Source organism: Doryrhamphus excisus, chromosome 10, assembly GCF_030265055.1.
Source record: "Doryrhamphus excisus isolate RoL2022-K1 chromosome 10, RoL_Dexc_1.0, whole genome shotgun sequence".
Taxonomy (NCBI): Eukaryota; Metazoa; Chordata; class Actinopteri; order Syngnathiformes; family Syngnathidae; genus Doryrhamphus; species Doryrhamphus excisus.
In genome coordinates this window covers 16,316,631-16,333,907 of record NC_080475.1, presented here as the reverse complement: position 1 = coordinate 16,333,907, position 17,277 = coordinate 16,316,631, and the positions used below count along the sequence as shown (strand labels likewise).

The following is a 17,277-nucleotide window of genomic DNA, read 5'->3' as shown; positions in this document are numbered from 1 at the left end:
AGTCTCAATCAAAATTGAACATTATCTATTTTTTTTTACATTTTGCATGAATATCTTATAGTGCAGGTCCTGAATGAAGTGCATGCTCCCCCTCCTTTGTTTCTGTTTACCCTCTTTTCACTCTCCTCCTCCTACCTTCTCCTCATCTCCCCTCGGGCAATGTTTGCAACTCAATTTAGCAAATGTAACTCAGTATTGATTATTATTAATATTTATCATGCTTGTGAACATGTTTTCCTCCTGTGCTATTAATCTCCCCTGTTAATAAAAGTCTGCGCCAAGCCTCGGCCCTCGGGCCCCTGGGGACCGCAGGGCCACGGTCCACAGCAGGAAACTATGTGCTGTCTTCTATTTGCCTGGAGGCTTGATCAGACCCAAATGCGCACACACACACACACACACACACACACACATACTACTAGCCTTGAGGCCTTTTCAGTACAAATAACACGTCAATACATCAGCTGTGTTGTTTCAGTGCATTACACAAACGTGCAAGCTGGCAGGTGAACGCATACAAAGCTCCAATCTGCTCTTCCTTGACCAAATGAATTCAAGCTTTTTGTTTGAGAATATCATAGATATCACTTTTTGTTTCGTATATATTGAAATAGTAATGAACTGTATTTGTAACATCAATAGAAAAACAGTAGATGGACTATAATCCTATGAGAATAAAGACAAACAGTAGACAATTTATATATATAAAAAAAGAGCCAGTAATTAATAGAAGTAGCGGCGGCTGAAGACTTTTGCACAGTAGAGTACATTTATATGAAACAGGCATCTGTAGATCCTGCGTCTCCTCACTCATCTCGGCCATTTGCGTCCTCCATCTCTTTATGAGCTCACTTACTGTGAGGAAGCCTGCATTTGGGGCTCTGAATGCTGCTTGGAAATGTTCCCTGGTGCTTTTACAAGGGGAAACTGTGTGCTGTTTTCATTCGGAATGGCTTGCTGCTATTGTAGCCGGCTGTGCCCCATTGCACTCTCACTACTTCCATGTAAACACACAAAAAACACACACCTTACCTGTAACCAGCGCCATACTTTCTGCTTTTTTTTTGTTCCATTTGTGCGTAATTTGAAATAAATGACACCCCTCTCACTCACAAAAACACGCATAAACTTAATTTGTTTGAGTATTGCAGCTGTATTTCTGTCCAGGATCATTTATAGAGGTCAAGTCATGTAGTTTTTTGCCATTTTTGTCCCTTGTCCTGGGGATGGTACCTCCTCAGCTGGCCATGGCTCTTCTTCCTGTTGAAGCTTTTCCATTGGGTACTACTCCGAGTGTGTGACCTGAACCACTGCTGGTCGCTCATTAGTTGCGTAGATTTTATTATTATTTTGTTGCTGTTCCTTATCTCTGGATGCTGCAGACTTATACTCCACAGTCTCCACTTTGCTGCATTGGCCCTATTTATTGCTGCCGTCAGTCCCCCTTTGAGTAAAATGTATGTCCTTAATGACATAAAATCAAATGAATTCAGGAGACTCTTCCATTGTTTTAATGTGGCTTTCTCCTACGGTTTGCAAAAATTAACCAAATTTGCGTTTGCCACATATTGTACCCGGCTATGCTATACTTTTCCCCCATTTTTCATATCCGCCATCATCTACATTTTCCCCTTATATGATTGAGCCTTTTCCCATATTTGGAGGCAGTGAAAGGATTGTGCATAGTTTCGACTTTTCCCTGGATACTGTCTTTTCACCAGTGGCAGGCTTTTCCTTGTGAATTGAACCAGATCAGTTTACGGCCGGACAAAGATACAGTCTGTGTGTGTGTGTTGGACGTGTGCGCTGTTTTATTGTTATCTTAGCCACAACCATGCATTAGAAGCCATGTAGCTGGCTCTGGCTGCTAAACTGCTGTTTTAGGCCTGTGCTCCACAGAGTACTTTGTGCTTGTATTTGTGCCTGCAATTAGAATTGTTGGATTACAATTTAACAGAGATCCATTGTTATTTTTTTAATCGCTTCCAATGAGTGCATTCGGTCTCGTTTAGAGATTTCTGAACCGATTTCCAGCGAACAGTGAAATGTGCTGCTCAGCCTGGGTTCATGGTGTAGCTTATTGTGCAGGCCACATGTGTTTGCGGACTTCCATTCAGACAGCAGAAAATAACTTGAGATTGTTATCTCTGTGCGTTTAAGTCTGGAAAGCTCTGATTAAACACAACCCCACAACAATTTGCCCGTTGTTGAAACCTGTGATCAAACCACTGATTTTCAGCCCCGTGTCAAGTTAATTTGCCATGGCAACGCTACAACATTAGCAGAATTCTCCATACCTTTGCAAATACAGTGGAAAATCGTAAGATCCAAAGCTAAATACAATCTCTTTTGTGATGGTCGTTGTTCAGAATTTTAAAGCATATTTTGCATGGGAAATAATGTGTAATGAATGGATTGTTTAGCAGCCATTATATGATACACAACACAATGGGGTCTCTCATTTGAGAGTCAAGTCAGAGCTCCAGATGTGTTTGTGCGGTGGTCTGATCTGTGCTTGTACCTGCCCTAAAATCTTTGTTGATGTATGCATCGCTACAAAGCAAAGGGCTTATGGCTTTATGCCGTGTATTTAGAATTTATCAACAACATGGGATGCCTACATGTGGCCTGTGCGCAGCTCTGTGGCGAAGCGGCGTCGTTTTCCACTGGAATAACAGCCACTGAACAAGCAACCCATTGTGACCACAGCCAACACGGGGACCCCCAAGGTGTGAATTAATGATTGACCCCTGATGTAATCAGGCTAAATACCTGCCTGTGAAAGGGAAGGAGATGGCGAGAGGAGCAGAGAGAGAAAGAACAACATCGGGACCCGGGAGTCCAAGGCACTATCTGGCGAGACTGTTTTCTTAGAGGGCCTCTGGGAGGCAAAGCTGACATCTCTTTTTGGATGGTCTGAGACTCAGAGCTAACATTCACATGTTTAAAAGCAGCTCAGTCTGCAGTTTTTAGACTCTGGGTCTCCTCCTCTTTCTCCGCTCTTTTTTTGTAATGCTGATTTTGACTGTCTGGAGTTGCTGGTATAAGTCCCACTGAGTATACATGTAGATGTAATAGTGAGAAGATACATATAATATATATGATAAACGGAGTAATGTCACAATCTGCATTTTTGCCTGTGAGGCAGTTTTTGTTTCACTTGTTAAGCCTTAGTTCCTGGTTTCGTGCTCTTATTTTGTTATATTTCCTGTGTTGATCTGTTCAGTTTTCTGCTACTTTTACTTTCCCTCTTCTGCGCACCTGGTAGTAATTGTTGATTGTTGTATTTAGATCAGCCGGGTGCTTCTTCCTTTGTTGGTGCATTGAGCTTTTGACATGCATGTGTGCTCTATGGCTTTTAGTTGCCTGAATCCCTTTTGCTACTGTATTGGCATCATTAAAAATGTTTTGACCTGCACTTGGTCCTCATCTCTGCATCCTGGGGTCGCATTGCAACGTGGCTGTGCCCGGTCGTGACCGGTAAAGGTGATCAGTTGTATTCCATCGTCCCTCATCACTTTGTGGCACAATTTCGTGACTTCCCTCTATCGTGTTTTTTTTTTTTTTTTCAAAAATATATAAATGAATATAGGCATATAAAAATTTAAAAATATATGAATATGAATATAAAAATGCTAAAGCACATTTTACTTTTAAATTAAGGATCTTTGAGGACAGAAACACAGGCTACTGTTGCGACAGTAAAGCTAAAACTCCACAACATATTCACTATTTAGTCTTATTATGTCAACTGTATTAAGTAATACGAGTATAAAGGTGACTAGTTCATGCACGGAGGACTCTAATCGTGGTCAAAACATATTTAGAAGGTGGGAAAGCGGTTTTCAATGCTGTAAAATATTCAATTTACACTCATCATGGTTGGCTCTGGAACTAATTATTGCGATTATTGTATTGACGAATGTGCAAATTCGATGTAAGACTAGTATTCAACTTCAATTTGCTTTATAAAGCTGAGAAAAATTCAAAGCTGTGCAGGGTAATATTTTTTCTTTTCATGCATTAAGAACATTGTACATTCTGCAAAGTAATTTTTATGTGCACAGGGGCTGTTCAAGCCAAATAGAGTTTATTTAATTTTCAAATGCTTTTGCTGCTTGTCAAAATTGCTCTAAGTGGGTCGACTGCCAGAAAAAGGCGGGATAGCGAAGGATGGAAAAGAAAGTGTTTAACAGCCCCAAAAGACTTTTGATTGTACAGTTGGAGCCGTGCACCAGCACCCAGCCTCCTATGAAACAGTGATCATTTAAAAATGTCTTATTTTCCAGTCTAGAAAAATGGCAGAATGACGCAAAATCGGTCATAAAAAACTTTATGTGATTGGTTTCCTGGAGATGCATGGAGCGGCTGCACGGCTTTCTTTTCCAAGCGTTGAGCAGCGTCCCTCCCGTGCTTTCCTAGTTTCATGTTTCTCATTAAAAACTTACATGTCAGTTAATTTAACAACGTTCACAGGCCACATCTGTCGGTGGATAGGAGGCCAAATGTTTTCAAAGAACAAAAAGGGATGATGTGTCCTGCAAATGAGCTCCTATATTTGCAGTGAAGTGTTTGATTGGCTCATTCAGTGCATCTACAACAAACTACAACCTCTACATTGCACCTTTTTATCTGTTCTCAGATGACAGTGAGCCAGTGGACAGCATGTACGACACAGAGGCCGACCTCCCGGGCTTGGCGGCTGGTGGCATTTGCACTGACAGTCCAGAAGATGACGCAGAAGACGGCATCCTCAACATGTCCCCTCTGCCCTCACCGACTCCCTCCCACCCGAATAACCACCACCACCTGCTGCACCCCCACATCTACAGCAGCAGCCACCATCACCTCCACAACAACAACAGCAGTAGCAATGACCAGGACTTCACCACACCCAAGGAAGGCTCGCCTTATGAAGCACCCGTCTACATTCCAGACGACATTCCGATTCCCAGTGATCTGGAACTGCGGGAGTCTTCTGTTCCGGGTGCGGGCTTGGGCGTTTGGGCCAAGGCCCGAATCGGCGCTGGCAAGAGGTTTGGTCTGCACACCACGGGCAAAGGCAGCTCCTTCGGATGGGAGGTAGGAACAAGCTTAGCTTCTTTAGCTTCTATTCTTTAGCTTCTTCATCTTTCGAATAACTGTTCCTCACCTTTGACCTCATCTGTGTTATGGTCCTCATACAGTAAGTGCATCTGATATTGAATGAAGGATGTTGCCTCGCCACACAAAAGAGGGCAGTGTATTCCACTGAAGAGGCAGAGTGATGAATGAGACGCTCTGTATTCACACATTCACATTTCCAGCAATCACTGTTCATTCACAGGCTTCTATCTCATCATCAGAGCCCAGCCAGCTCTATTTGCATCCCTGTCTCGTGATTGGACCTCATCTTTGCAACTGTGCGCACACACACATGCTAAACACACTCGTCTCCATATTTAGCTGCACAGCATTGTCAGATGGAAAAATCTCACTGATTAGCAGAGGTATCAGCTTTTCTAGGCGTCGGCCTGTGTAGGCGCGCTCATTTGGTCACGCCACCTGATATGGAAATGGAAGAAGCGTGACCGAACGTGATGGCGGCATATTGTGCTATTAATTTTCATTTTGACATGACATTAGTAGATATTGAAGTTGCCTCAGTAAGCTTGTTAAAAAAAAAAAAGTCGGATAGACTCTGTCCGCCCTTTTCTCCCTCGTATGGCCAATCAGACATTACATTTTTTGACCCTGTTTCTCATTTTGCTGATTTTATGTAGGATTCCTGACATGATCGTTACACTGTAGCTAAGTATTGGCACTGCTGAAGAAAGCACAGACCTCCACCCATGCGTATCAATCTACAGTATTTGTCTGTCTCTGTCTGTGGGGCCTGCAAGGAAACTTGGGTTAGCATCCTTATCCAGCCCAGAAGGTCAGATGAATCCCAGAACAAACTATAATGGAACACCGGATGCAAATCCAGTTCATCTGTTCCAGACACTGGCAAATATTAACATAAAACACTTTCTTTATTCATTCATTCATTTTCTACCGCTTTTTCCTCACGAGGGTCGCGGGGGGTGCTGGAGCCTATCCCAGCTGTCATCGGGCGAGAGGCGGGGTACACCCTGGACTGGTCGCCAGCCAATCACAGGGCACATATAGACAAACAACCATTCACACTCACATTCATACCTATGGACAATTTGGAGTCGCCAATTAGCCTAGCATTAGCATTAGCCAATTAGCACATTAGCCTATGTGGGAGGAAACCGGAGTTCCCGCGCATGCATGGGGAGAACATGCAAACTCCACACAGAGATGGCCGAGGGTGGAATTGAACCCTGGTCTCCTAGCTGTGAGGTCTGCGCGCTAACCACTCGACCGCCGTGCCGCCCACACTTTCTTTAAGGATGAATAATTTCGCATTGATACTAGCTAACTAACACAACCTCGCTAATGGCTAGTCTCAGCGTTTTTCACAGACGGAAGAGTGGATACGTAGATCTCGATTTTGCAACAAGATTCTCGTTTGGCGTCAGCATTCGACGTCTTGTGCTGGAAGACACAGCCATCCCAAGGAGAGCAGAGATGGTGTTGTTGTGTGAGTCAATTTACTTGCATGTAACATGTAATAAGTAATAACATGTAATAAGTAATGTCACAAAAAAGCCAAAGAAAAGTAAAAACGTTTATTCCATTATCAGGACCAGGACTGTGTTGGTGATTGAAGCACAGCAGTGCATACACGCTGAGCGGCCGTGTGCTTGGCTGCAAACTTTCCTTGCTTAATATTCATATTATGCTTTGCCATTCAAGGTGCAAAGGGCACCACTGCAAAAATGACGCTAACTATTTATTATTTTTTTCCCTGACCACTTTACTGTTGAATATTCATTGGTCAAGGTTTAGCCAACTGAAAGAGCAACTATTTCTAACATAATACACCCACATGAGAAATCACCTCGCATGTGACGTTATTATAAGATATTTCACATTATGTTTGGTGTTATTAATTGATAATCATTTTCAAAGTAATCACTTTTAGATGAGGGTGCTTCCCCGAGGTCCCTTCTGTTTCCATTCAAGGTAAAACATGTGGTGTTCTCTCCCCAACCGCATATGAGGGATTGATCTGTCTCGCCTCCTCGGTGTTCGTTGGATGGCTGTGGTTCAAGCTCTATTATTGCTTCACATATCCTGTCTGCTTTGGGGCTGGATGCCTTCAGGGGCTATCCTCCTCCCAGACTCTTATCACAGATAGTCATAACAGTCAGCCTGTTGATAATCATCGACAGACTCCCAGAGGAGACCCGTGAAACCCCTTTCACCATCCACTCATCTACTGCCTTTGCTCTTAGACAAATAGACAACCTATGTGAAATAAGACAAGACAATTCTCACTTTGGAAATATGGGCAAGAAAAATAATGCATAACCATCATCAGGGCTGATCATATACAATCCAAATTATTGTATCACCTATTGATACAATTATTGGTCAATTATTGTATCACCTATTGGTAATGTTGATGCCAATACAGACAGCAGTCATGCATTGAATGATTCAGTATACTACTTACCTAAAACACTTCATCTGCCCAAATGACTCCAAATTGTCCATAGGGATGAATGTGATTGGTTGTTTGTGTATATGTGCCCTGGCCACCAGTCTAGGGTGAACTGTGCCTCACAAAGTCCGCTGGAATAGGCTCCAGCATACACCTGTGACTCTAATGAAAATAATTTGCGCTGATTTGTCATAATTTAACAGACTTAATTAGATTTTTTCATTGCGATATTACGTTCATATTTAGGATCATTTTCATTGTGCCTCACAAAGTCCGCTGGAATAGGCTCCAGCATACACCTGTGACTCTAATGAAAATATTTTGCGCTTATTTGTCATAATTTAACAGACTTAATTAGCTTTTTTCATTGCGATATTATGTTCCTATTTAGGATAATTTTCACCGACTTGAACAAGACATGCATCAAGTCATTTGAAATGTTATGAAAATGACTACTTGAATATCAGCTCATCACCTTGACCTTCTGAATTTATTAGTACAAATATAATCATCAAATGCATGGCAAATTATGTAATGATATTGCAGCCATAACTGCAATGTGGCCCTCAATGAAAATGAGATTGATAGGTTGTCTCGATGGGAGAGGAGCGGTGGAAAGAATCGTTGGTACAGAGGACGCTTGCTGAGAGGACGCTCGCTATTGTCTGTCCTCGTGCATCAGGGGTCTAAAAGAGGTGTTAATTCAGACTCATTTCAGCGAGACGGACAGCTCAATCTAAGAGCTACTTTGCTGCAGGCCATGTAGCCATTCTCTTCTGTCTCACGCTCCCTCTTTGGGCCGGCACCGAGTCATCCATTTAAAAACCATTATGCTTCCCCTTTAGCACAACATGATAGAACACCCGGGCCCCAAGTGTACAGTATGTGTGTGTGACTGTGTATGTATGGGTTGCTAAACCCTCAGGATAGAAAGACCTGAGCGGGCAGAGTGAGACAAAGCCCTCCAAAAGGTCCAGTGTGCAGATCTTCTGTGAGAGCGACTGCTGCTATTATCTGGCTACTAGATGGCTTGACTTCCCCTATTGATGCAGACATGTCATGATACAATGGCTGCAGCTATTCACTCAATAATCCAAGTCTCCTTGGCAGGAAAAGGCAACACACAGGGTATGTTTGGCAAAAATGTAAAAAAAGTGATAATGTCCTTATTTCTAACCTTGAGTAGAGCAATGGAGGTACCATAGCCCACCATACCCCACCATACCCACCATACTCATACCCTGGCAGTCAAACAGGCTAGGAATACTATGGACTAAATGTAAATGTAGTGTAAAAATAAGTCTGGAGTTGGGACATTTCTACTGAGGAAGCAGGAGGGCATTCCACAGTGTTGGAGCCCCAATAGAAAAGGCCCCATACCCCAAATACAGCTTTCTGGTTCTCGGGATTGTCCGACAGACCGGCGTGTTTTGAGCAAAGGTATCTTTAATAAACCAGTAATCACTTTATTCACTCGAAAATGTTAACAAACATGCTAAATACAAAAAAAGTTAAAATATCAATAATTGTTGAGACTTGGCGAAGGGGTAAATAATAAATACTACAATGGCCCAAACATTCGATACAGCTCCTGTATTGGCTCTCATTAGTTAAAGTAGATGTTTCTAATGAAGTGACCAGTCACATTCAGTCTAGTATTCACACACAAAATGTCCCTCATAGCATCCATGGCCTCCTCCCAGGCATATTTGTCTTTGCAGACCTCAGAATGACTTTGTTGCCGGGCAAACTTCTTTCTCCCGGTCCGGCATTCTTCTTCTGTTGACCTTTTGTGGGGTGATTTTCCATATCAGTGCCGTTCGTCCTGTGATGTGTGGAAAGAGGGAGAAAAAAAGATCCGAGCTCTTCTGTTTACCCTACTATTGACATAGCGATAGGCCAAGATGTCTGGCGGGCCTTCTCATGTAGCCAAGTCGCTACGTGACATATGTCCATCAGGCAATGGCATCAATGCGTTTGCCTCACCCAGCCTCTGATCATAAATCTTTTCTCCTGGCAGCTCACTTCTCTCACCTCCTCCTCACCTCTTGCTCTTTGTTTTTGTTTGCCGCCTCACCGCTGAGCCTAGCTAATGTTCATGTGTGTGAACGTTAGGCGAAGAAGTCCTGGCACACCCTGACACTTATCTGTCCTGACCCACCTCTCGCCTCTGCCACTGTTTGCTTGGCTTTTGTGTTTAGCCCGAGGAGGCTTGATGACCAAGTTCTTACGCTTCAAGATATCCCTGCAGGGCGGTTTGCAACGTGTCTGATTTGTTTGTTCTGTGCAGGAACGTGTTCTTTATCTTGATTATTTGGCACTTGGTGACTTGAGACCAAGCTGAGCAAGCACTCCTGGGACTGGCTGTGGAGGTACACAGCAGGGGACAAATTGGGACATTCAGTAGTGATAATGGAAGAAAATATGGCGTGAATCTGTAGCAATATTTGTCTCTTCATCCAGCCTGACATTCTCTGCTCTAGCTTATCTCATGAGTCTATTTCTTCTGCTCCAAGCTCATCCAAGCATGTCTTTTGAACTGTTTTTTGCACTGCCGGAGTGCAGTAGAGCCTGGAAGTGTAAAGGGCCTTCCCCAAATGTTTCCCACAAATCCAAATGTCCACAATTCAGGGATGACTAAAGCTGTACACATACTGTTGAATTTTACGTTTTCATCATCTGGCTCCCACAGTCCAACCAACTCTAGCTGCTACTTGACAGCTTACGCCTGCTGTTGCCCATCGGTCCCCTAGGAGTCAGTAGTGGGTGTTTCAAACTGTCAAAATCAACCAAGAAGAAGATGTTCTGCAAACTGTGGACGAGGAAGCTTTTGACCAAGTTATAATGCAGAGCCCAGGCATCAGCAAATGACCACCAGGGGGCCCCCAGGAGCAATTAACTTAAAAAAGGAAAGTAATTAATTGTTTTTTCTGTGTTTGAGGGCCCTAAAATCTAATTTTGCTTTTGAGCAGAATGATTCGATCGATTCATTAGTCAATGTGTCTCCGTGTAGTATGTTCACACTGAGTGGCTAGGATGTTTTGTTCATCAAATCTTTCCATGCTCAGTCCTAACGTTAGCTGTAGTTGACTTAACCCTCTTACTGTGCTCACCATTTTGAACCCAGAGTGAAGCTCTTCACATAAATGGGGTCATTATCATGTCTTTTAGTAATCAAATCAGAGCCGTATTCTGATGAACATGGCTTTTAGATGAGAGCACTTCTTCTTTAACGTCACTTAAAAGGAAAAAAACAGGCCACTGTGTTCTTTCCTATTTTGGTTAGAGGTAGCAGTGGATATTTGTATATTATAAGGTTATAAATTAAGGTATTGTTATGCTTCCTAAAGAAAACATTATATGTGAACCATAAGGACATAAAGATCTAATAAATATACATTTGGGGTGTGACAAAATGTAAAAACGTGTCAACTTAAATACCATCTATCTGCATATTCTTCAAGGCGGGTTGCACGCGTATAATGCCAAAATGAATTAAGAGAGGATATCTAAGATATCAAACAGTGCAGGGTTCCAATGACTATTATTCACCTTATCCACCAACAAACCCCAAATTTACACAAAAACACCAGAGGGAGAATAAGCCCAAAAGTCGCCTCAGCCTGTGTGCTGTAATATCTTCCACTCGCATTCATTTTATGTAGGTTTTAAACATGCCATTAGCCAATTTAATCCAATTTTCTCAGCTTTCGGAGCACTCTAGTGGAGCAGATTCCATCTAATATTAAACATATGGTCACTGTTGCCCCTTGAATCACCGCGGCAGCATTAGTCTTTTTTTTTTACTCTCTCGTGTGCCACAGTGAGAATGTTTGTCAATTATTCTCAATGAACATGGTAGTTGATAATGAGGAAGCGGGGGCAGCAAATTAATTGTCAGGTTTGATTAAAAGCCTGATGCCTTATCATTTGTTCATTACCAGCATCTGTTAATTAGTTTATAAATGAATCTGCGGGGCTTCCAAGGAAATACGCAGCGCAAAGTCATCCATCTTTGACGAGAGTAGAACTTGACAAATATTGTCCCTGGGATTTGGGCTTTTATTACCTGGTTATTGATTTCAGAAACCAACCACTCCAGCCAACCATCTAGTTTGCATGAGTAGCCCCCCTCCCGCACACAGTTGGCTTCTCGCATGTCTTCCAAAATGCTGTCCTTTATTGCACCAGGTTCCTCTTTGCACTTTTACTTTGACATCCATTTAAAACGGGCACATCTTGCCCATCGCTCCCTTGTGGCAAAGCCCAGGTAACTGTTGTCCCACGCCTCCACCCCCGCGCTCTCAATCTTAAGTAGCTAGATGGACCACCATCGTTCATCACCGCCTTGATGAATAGTCCCATCAGTTGTAGGGCCTCGGGGCAGGAGCAGACAATGACACCAGTCTTTAGCAGACGATGAGATGACCACATTTATCAAACGCTGTTTATGTTGGTGATTACATTTATTTATTCAACTGATTCCTTTCCTCCCTCATAAATGGTTTATTTTACTTTATTTATTTTACATTAGGATCGAGAGGTCGCTCACCCGCGACTACAACCAATTGATCCAATACAAAAGGGATTTTAACCTTGTCAAAATCGAACAATCCAAAATAAAAGCATGTTCTAGCTAATGCTATATTTGCCTGCGACCAGGCTGTAGCTCTCCAAAGCAATGGAACTCTTTCTTCCCATTCCCGATTACTTCTCCGCAGTTCATTTTGCGGCTTAACATTTCTGTGCCTTGAAACGAGGTGGTGAACTAGTAATCGGGGTCCCATGGCTGTTGTGATTAGCATCCTCCTTAATCGGATACACAAGAGAGCCCAATGCAGTACTGTGTTTACAATTCTCTCCTTATAGATTTTTTATCAATATGTTACATCAACTTGAACATCTGACTTTAATATATATATTATGAAGTTTTTAGTTCAGGTACTGTAGCAGGAAGTATTGAGTGCACACATGACGACATGAAAAAAGGAAGTAGCTTCCTGTTATTTACAAGGTTTCTGTATTTGAAACGGTCTAAACATGTTTACACACACACGGTATTGGAACATTTCACAAATGCAAGAATGTTGAGATTAACAGTTCTATTACAAAAGCTGTTGTTTGTTTCATTGTGACACGATGCCATTTTTAGCGTATTTTCAGCACCACAGTGGAAGTGCGCTCATATCTTTTGTGCAGAAAGGCCCGCTCTGTTCACCTCTGTCTATTAATCATTTTAGACATTCAGCCACACTGCACATAATCCTAAATCTGTCAGATTTCCTCCACTAAATCCAGCCCTCACTGGAAGTTTGCTGTAATAGCTTAATTTGGTTTGTGTCAGGATTCCAATTTAACAGATTAAACAAATGGATGATGTTGCCTTTGCACGATTGTGCATTGTTATCACCGCGTCACTTGATCACTGGCCTTTGGAAGGAATCTGGTTGGTCCCATTCGAATTGAAACAGTCTTGGGTTTCATGTGAAAGCCATGTTGATCATGTTTACAATAGTCCTTCATGGAGCACAGACCTTCTTCAAGGAGAAAGACTCCGAATTTAGTCCAGTACCTTCCGAGATACTTACCTTCCACATGTGCATATGGGATGAACTAGGGGTGGATGGTAATTATTGGGCCGTGAATGTGTACATTTGCCACATCATTAATGACACCAGTTATACTGATGTGCTGATGGGGTTTTTATTTCATCACGTCTGGACTACTGTAATGGACTTTACTCTGGAATTAGCCAAAAGTCTCTCTCCCACTTACAATTAGTCCAGAACTCTGCGGCACGACTTTTAACAGGAACCAAAAAGGGGGAACGCATCACTCCAATTCTGGCCTCCCTGCAGTGGTTGCCTGTTTGCTTTAGGATTGATTTTAAGATTTTATTGTTTGTTTTTAAGGTGTTGAATGGGCTGGCCCCCAAATACATCTCGGACCTCATTCAAATTTACTCTCCAGCGTGGTCACTGAGGTCTGAGGGCCAGCTCCAACTTGTGGTGCCTAAGACAAGACTTAAAACCAGAGGAGACCAAGCCTTTTCTGTGGTTGGCCTCAAGCTATGGAACTCCTACCTCCCCAGGTAAAAAAGGCCCCCAACATGGAAAGCTTTAAGTCTCGTCTTAAAAGCCACTTTTATTCTCTGACTTTTAACTCAAAGTGAGTCGTATGGTCCTGTGTCTTTTAGTTCTTTCTTTTTATTCTAATTGGTTTTATTTTTTATACTTTTATTGCTTTGCTTCTTGTTTTTAATATTTGAATATCTATTTCACTATTTTATTTCTTATTTGATCTTTTAGTTTTGGATTAAATTCAATTTGTACCTTTATTTATTGTATTTTATTTTTACTTTTTATTTTACTAGTCTGTGCAGCACTTTGGAAACTATAACTATATACTATAAAATGTCCTATATAAATAAAGTGGATTGGATTGGGTTTTATGCTGCCGATTCCCTACCGATCATCTGGGATGAGAATCGGCTGATACCGATCATATTTATTTATGAGTGCCAAGCCACCCCATAAAATAGGTAGGTCCTCGGGATGAGCAAGTCCACCACTATCAGGATCTTTATCACCCACTGTTCACCCATTGGGCTGGACTGGTTTTAGCTCTTGTATAGTGAAACCTAACCTGCAGGTTCCAGTACGCAAGTTACCGCAGTGATGCTAAAAGGTGAACCAGCTTCGTAGCGCAGCATATCCAGACCTAATCCTCAAAGTCATCTAGGATAAGGAGAAATCCTGATTTGTAGTAAAAGCCATAGGAAGACCCCCAGGCTTTCCAAGGCCAACTGCGAGATATTATCCTTCTAGTGTGTCCTTGGTCTACCCCGAGGCCTCCCCTGGGCTGAGCATGCCCAGAACATCACCAGGGACGTGTCTATTAGGAGGCATCCTGATTTGATCACCGAGCAATCTCGAAGTGGCTCGAAGGAGCAGCGGCTCTACTCTGAGCTCTTCCCAAAAGACTGAATTCATGGTAAATTAAAAAGAGCTACACCACAACGCAATAAAAAGCCCCAAACTTTAGTAATTAAATGAAAGACAAGCCATTCAATCCACCACACATCATATGATCTGTGTCACTCTCCAGAGAGGGTGGGATGTGGCGTTGGTTAAGCTGGTATGCAGTGTGCCACCCAGTACCAATGAGGTGCAGGATAAATACTTCCCTGAGACTCTTAGTTCTAAACCATGTGACCACATAATAAGAAAAGCTTTTCCCAAACAACAAAAGAAAAACATGTCCTTGTTGATTGTGGCTCGTGACAATAATTTTGTTATTTTGCTAATTCTAGTGTTACGATATAACTTTATCAACAAATGACTGACATATGTCCAAGTTGGAAAACAGAGACATCCATTCTTCCATAGGAAAACACAAGCACACTATCTCAGCTTGAACTTGTACTTGAGATGAGCTTTGCCAAACTACTCAAGCAGAACTTGCACCTCCTACATCTTCTGCTCTTTTTTGGACAAAACATGAGTCACCTTCAATCTTTTTGTTTCCTATTTGCTTCTATTCAATCCCTGATCACTGTTCAAACATGCTCATACAAATTGAGAAGCACAGCAAATCAACATCTACTGAGGGATTATCACACGTTTTTATTGGATCGCTTTACCCCAACACATTCTGTTCTGGATCAGCCTGTTCTCATGGGAATTTCTTATAGGATGTAGTTTAAAAAACATAACTAATCTAGAGTTTTTACAGATTTTGGCAGTCCTTTTTATGTTTGGTTCTTCCCCAGGATCCAAATTTCTGAATAAACATGATTGAATGCTAATGAATGCAAGAGAGGGTCATGGATTCTGTGTGCTGATACAAGTTATCGCTTTCAGACAAACCTGGGGCCGTATTTACTGAGATTGACTGGCGTCCGGTCTAGGGTGTCAACACACCCCCGTGACCCTAGGTAGGATAAGCAGCATAGAAGATTCCTATGTTGAAGTGCATCATTTGCCAGGAAATCGCCGTTGGACAACCTGAATTTATGATACTGTTTACTCTACGTTTCAAATACTGTAGTTTTGTATCTCCAACCCCCTCCCACTCCTTTCCTGGCCTCCAGGGGCCTGGTGCTTCTAATTCGGTCTTATCAGCCAAGTAATTTCGCCACCACAGCTAGGGTTTCTGTTGCACGGCAAGCGGCCCCATTGTCCTGCCCTGCTGTCGCTGAGATAAACCCTCAGATTGAACAAAGTCCGCGTTGACCTTTACAAACTCCCGAATCTTTCCTCGTACACACCTCCAACGTAGAATCTCTATCACTCGAGCTCTTTTCTCAAGACGACAGAGAGGCTCAGGGCCACATCAGATGGGAGGGGGTAGGCGAATGAGTGTGTGTGTGCATCTATGAAAGCATGACAGTGTTTGTGGGGTCAGGCAGGACTGAGTAAGCGTGAGATGGACAGGGAAGGAGGATTAAGATGGCTGACTGAGCCTGTCTATATTTCCAATGGCACTTGGCTCTAAGTGGGAGGCCAAGGAGGGAAAAAAAATGCAGAGCAAGCAACGCATTCAAGTGAGTAGCGCTCTGTCTTCTTAGTACCAGGGAACGCTTTTGTGAGAGGAATTAATATGAATTATTTGAAGTTTTTTGAACAAAGAGACAGTTTGTGTCTCCACTGAGGCGCCCTGACCAATCAAACCCCACGTTTTGCTTCTATCTGATAGCCGTCAATGCTTAAAAGGAGTGACTTGAGGTTGTTGCATGGACACACACAGTTAAGTGACCCACAGAGGACAGTTTGGGGGATGGGGGCAAGGGAAGTTTGGGGCACAATGCACCAGGAGTACCCTCTGCAATGGGAGCGACTGTCATCCTTTAGAAGCCACTCGACAAGCACTCCATGCAGCAAATCCTCTCTGCGCTTTATCCCGGCCTTCTGTCAGCCAGGCAGGGGACCTCATCAAAAGGCCTTGTAGTTGGGGATTGGGGCAGAGCTGGAGGAGTGTGGCAGGATGCTGGAGGAGAGGCCAGAGCAGTAGGACGGGGGTCCAAGTTTAAATGTGGGCCTCCAAGTTAAGGGAGAGGAATTGTAGACGATCTGGACCACGTTGTCCCTTCATCAGGGTGGCCTTGTGTACATCCCACCCTCCACATCCCTTCATACGTCCCTCCTTCACATCCCCCATCAGCCCACCGCCACCTGCCTGCAAGCCACCACCAGTGTTCCCAGGGAGATGAGCGCTACGGAGAAGAAGGCCCACAAGGGATTAACTTTTCACATGGCTGGGAGTCCTCATCTCAAAAGACCTGACAACCCCAGACGGCTTGATTAAAAAAGAAAAGACGAGAAGAGGAAAAGAGGGAGGGCACGGGAGGAGGAGAAAGGGGGGGAATTCTTCACATGATGGCCCTGAGAGAGGGATTTTGGATATTGGGTGTCTCTTACCCCCCCTTCATCCAAAGCCTCCAGGTCTTGGTTGAGAATGAGCAAATTGTTCCTCTTGGTTTCGCTCAACATGTCGGCTTTTGATCCATGTGGTAATATTTCTATAAATATCCTGACACCAAATAAAATGATCTGTTTGTGATCATTCATTCTGACCAAAATGTATATTACTGTGCATATCGGCATTACCTTACCGGCCAAGTCATGGGGAGAGAATTGCCCAACCGTTGCGGGCTTAAAGCTCTAATGTTCAAGTGGCAAGGCGCCCTATTTCCCTTCACTCTATCCTCCGATTAATTGAGC

The 17,277-nt window shown here is 43.0% G+C and overlaps 1 protein-coding gene across 11 annotated transcripts in view; it reads left to right on the top strand.

The window, feature by feature from the left end:
- Positions 1-17,277, top strand: part of prdm16 (PR domain containing 16) — a 193,157-nt gene that overhangs the window by 88,583 nt on the left and 87,297 nt on the right. For 8 of the 11 annotated variants that reach the window (XM_058083292.1, XM_058083290.1, XM_058083288.1 and 5 more), the window contains one exon: positions 4,643-5,082. In XM_058083292.1, the coding sequence (XP_057939275.1) occupies positions 4,643-5,082 (440 nt within the window). Of the gene's footprint in view, positions 1-3,334; positions 3,487-4,642; positions 5,083-9,906; positions 9,928-17,277 lie in introns of those variants that run through there. The other 3 variants (XM_058083294.1, XM_058083293.1, XM_058083297.1) reach the window with 3 other exon arrangements.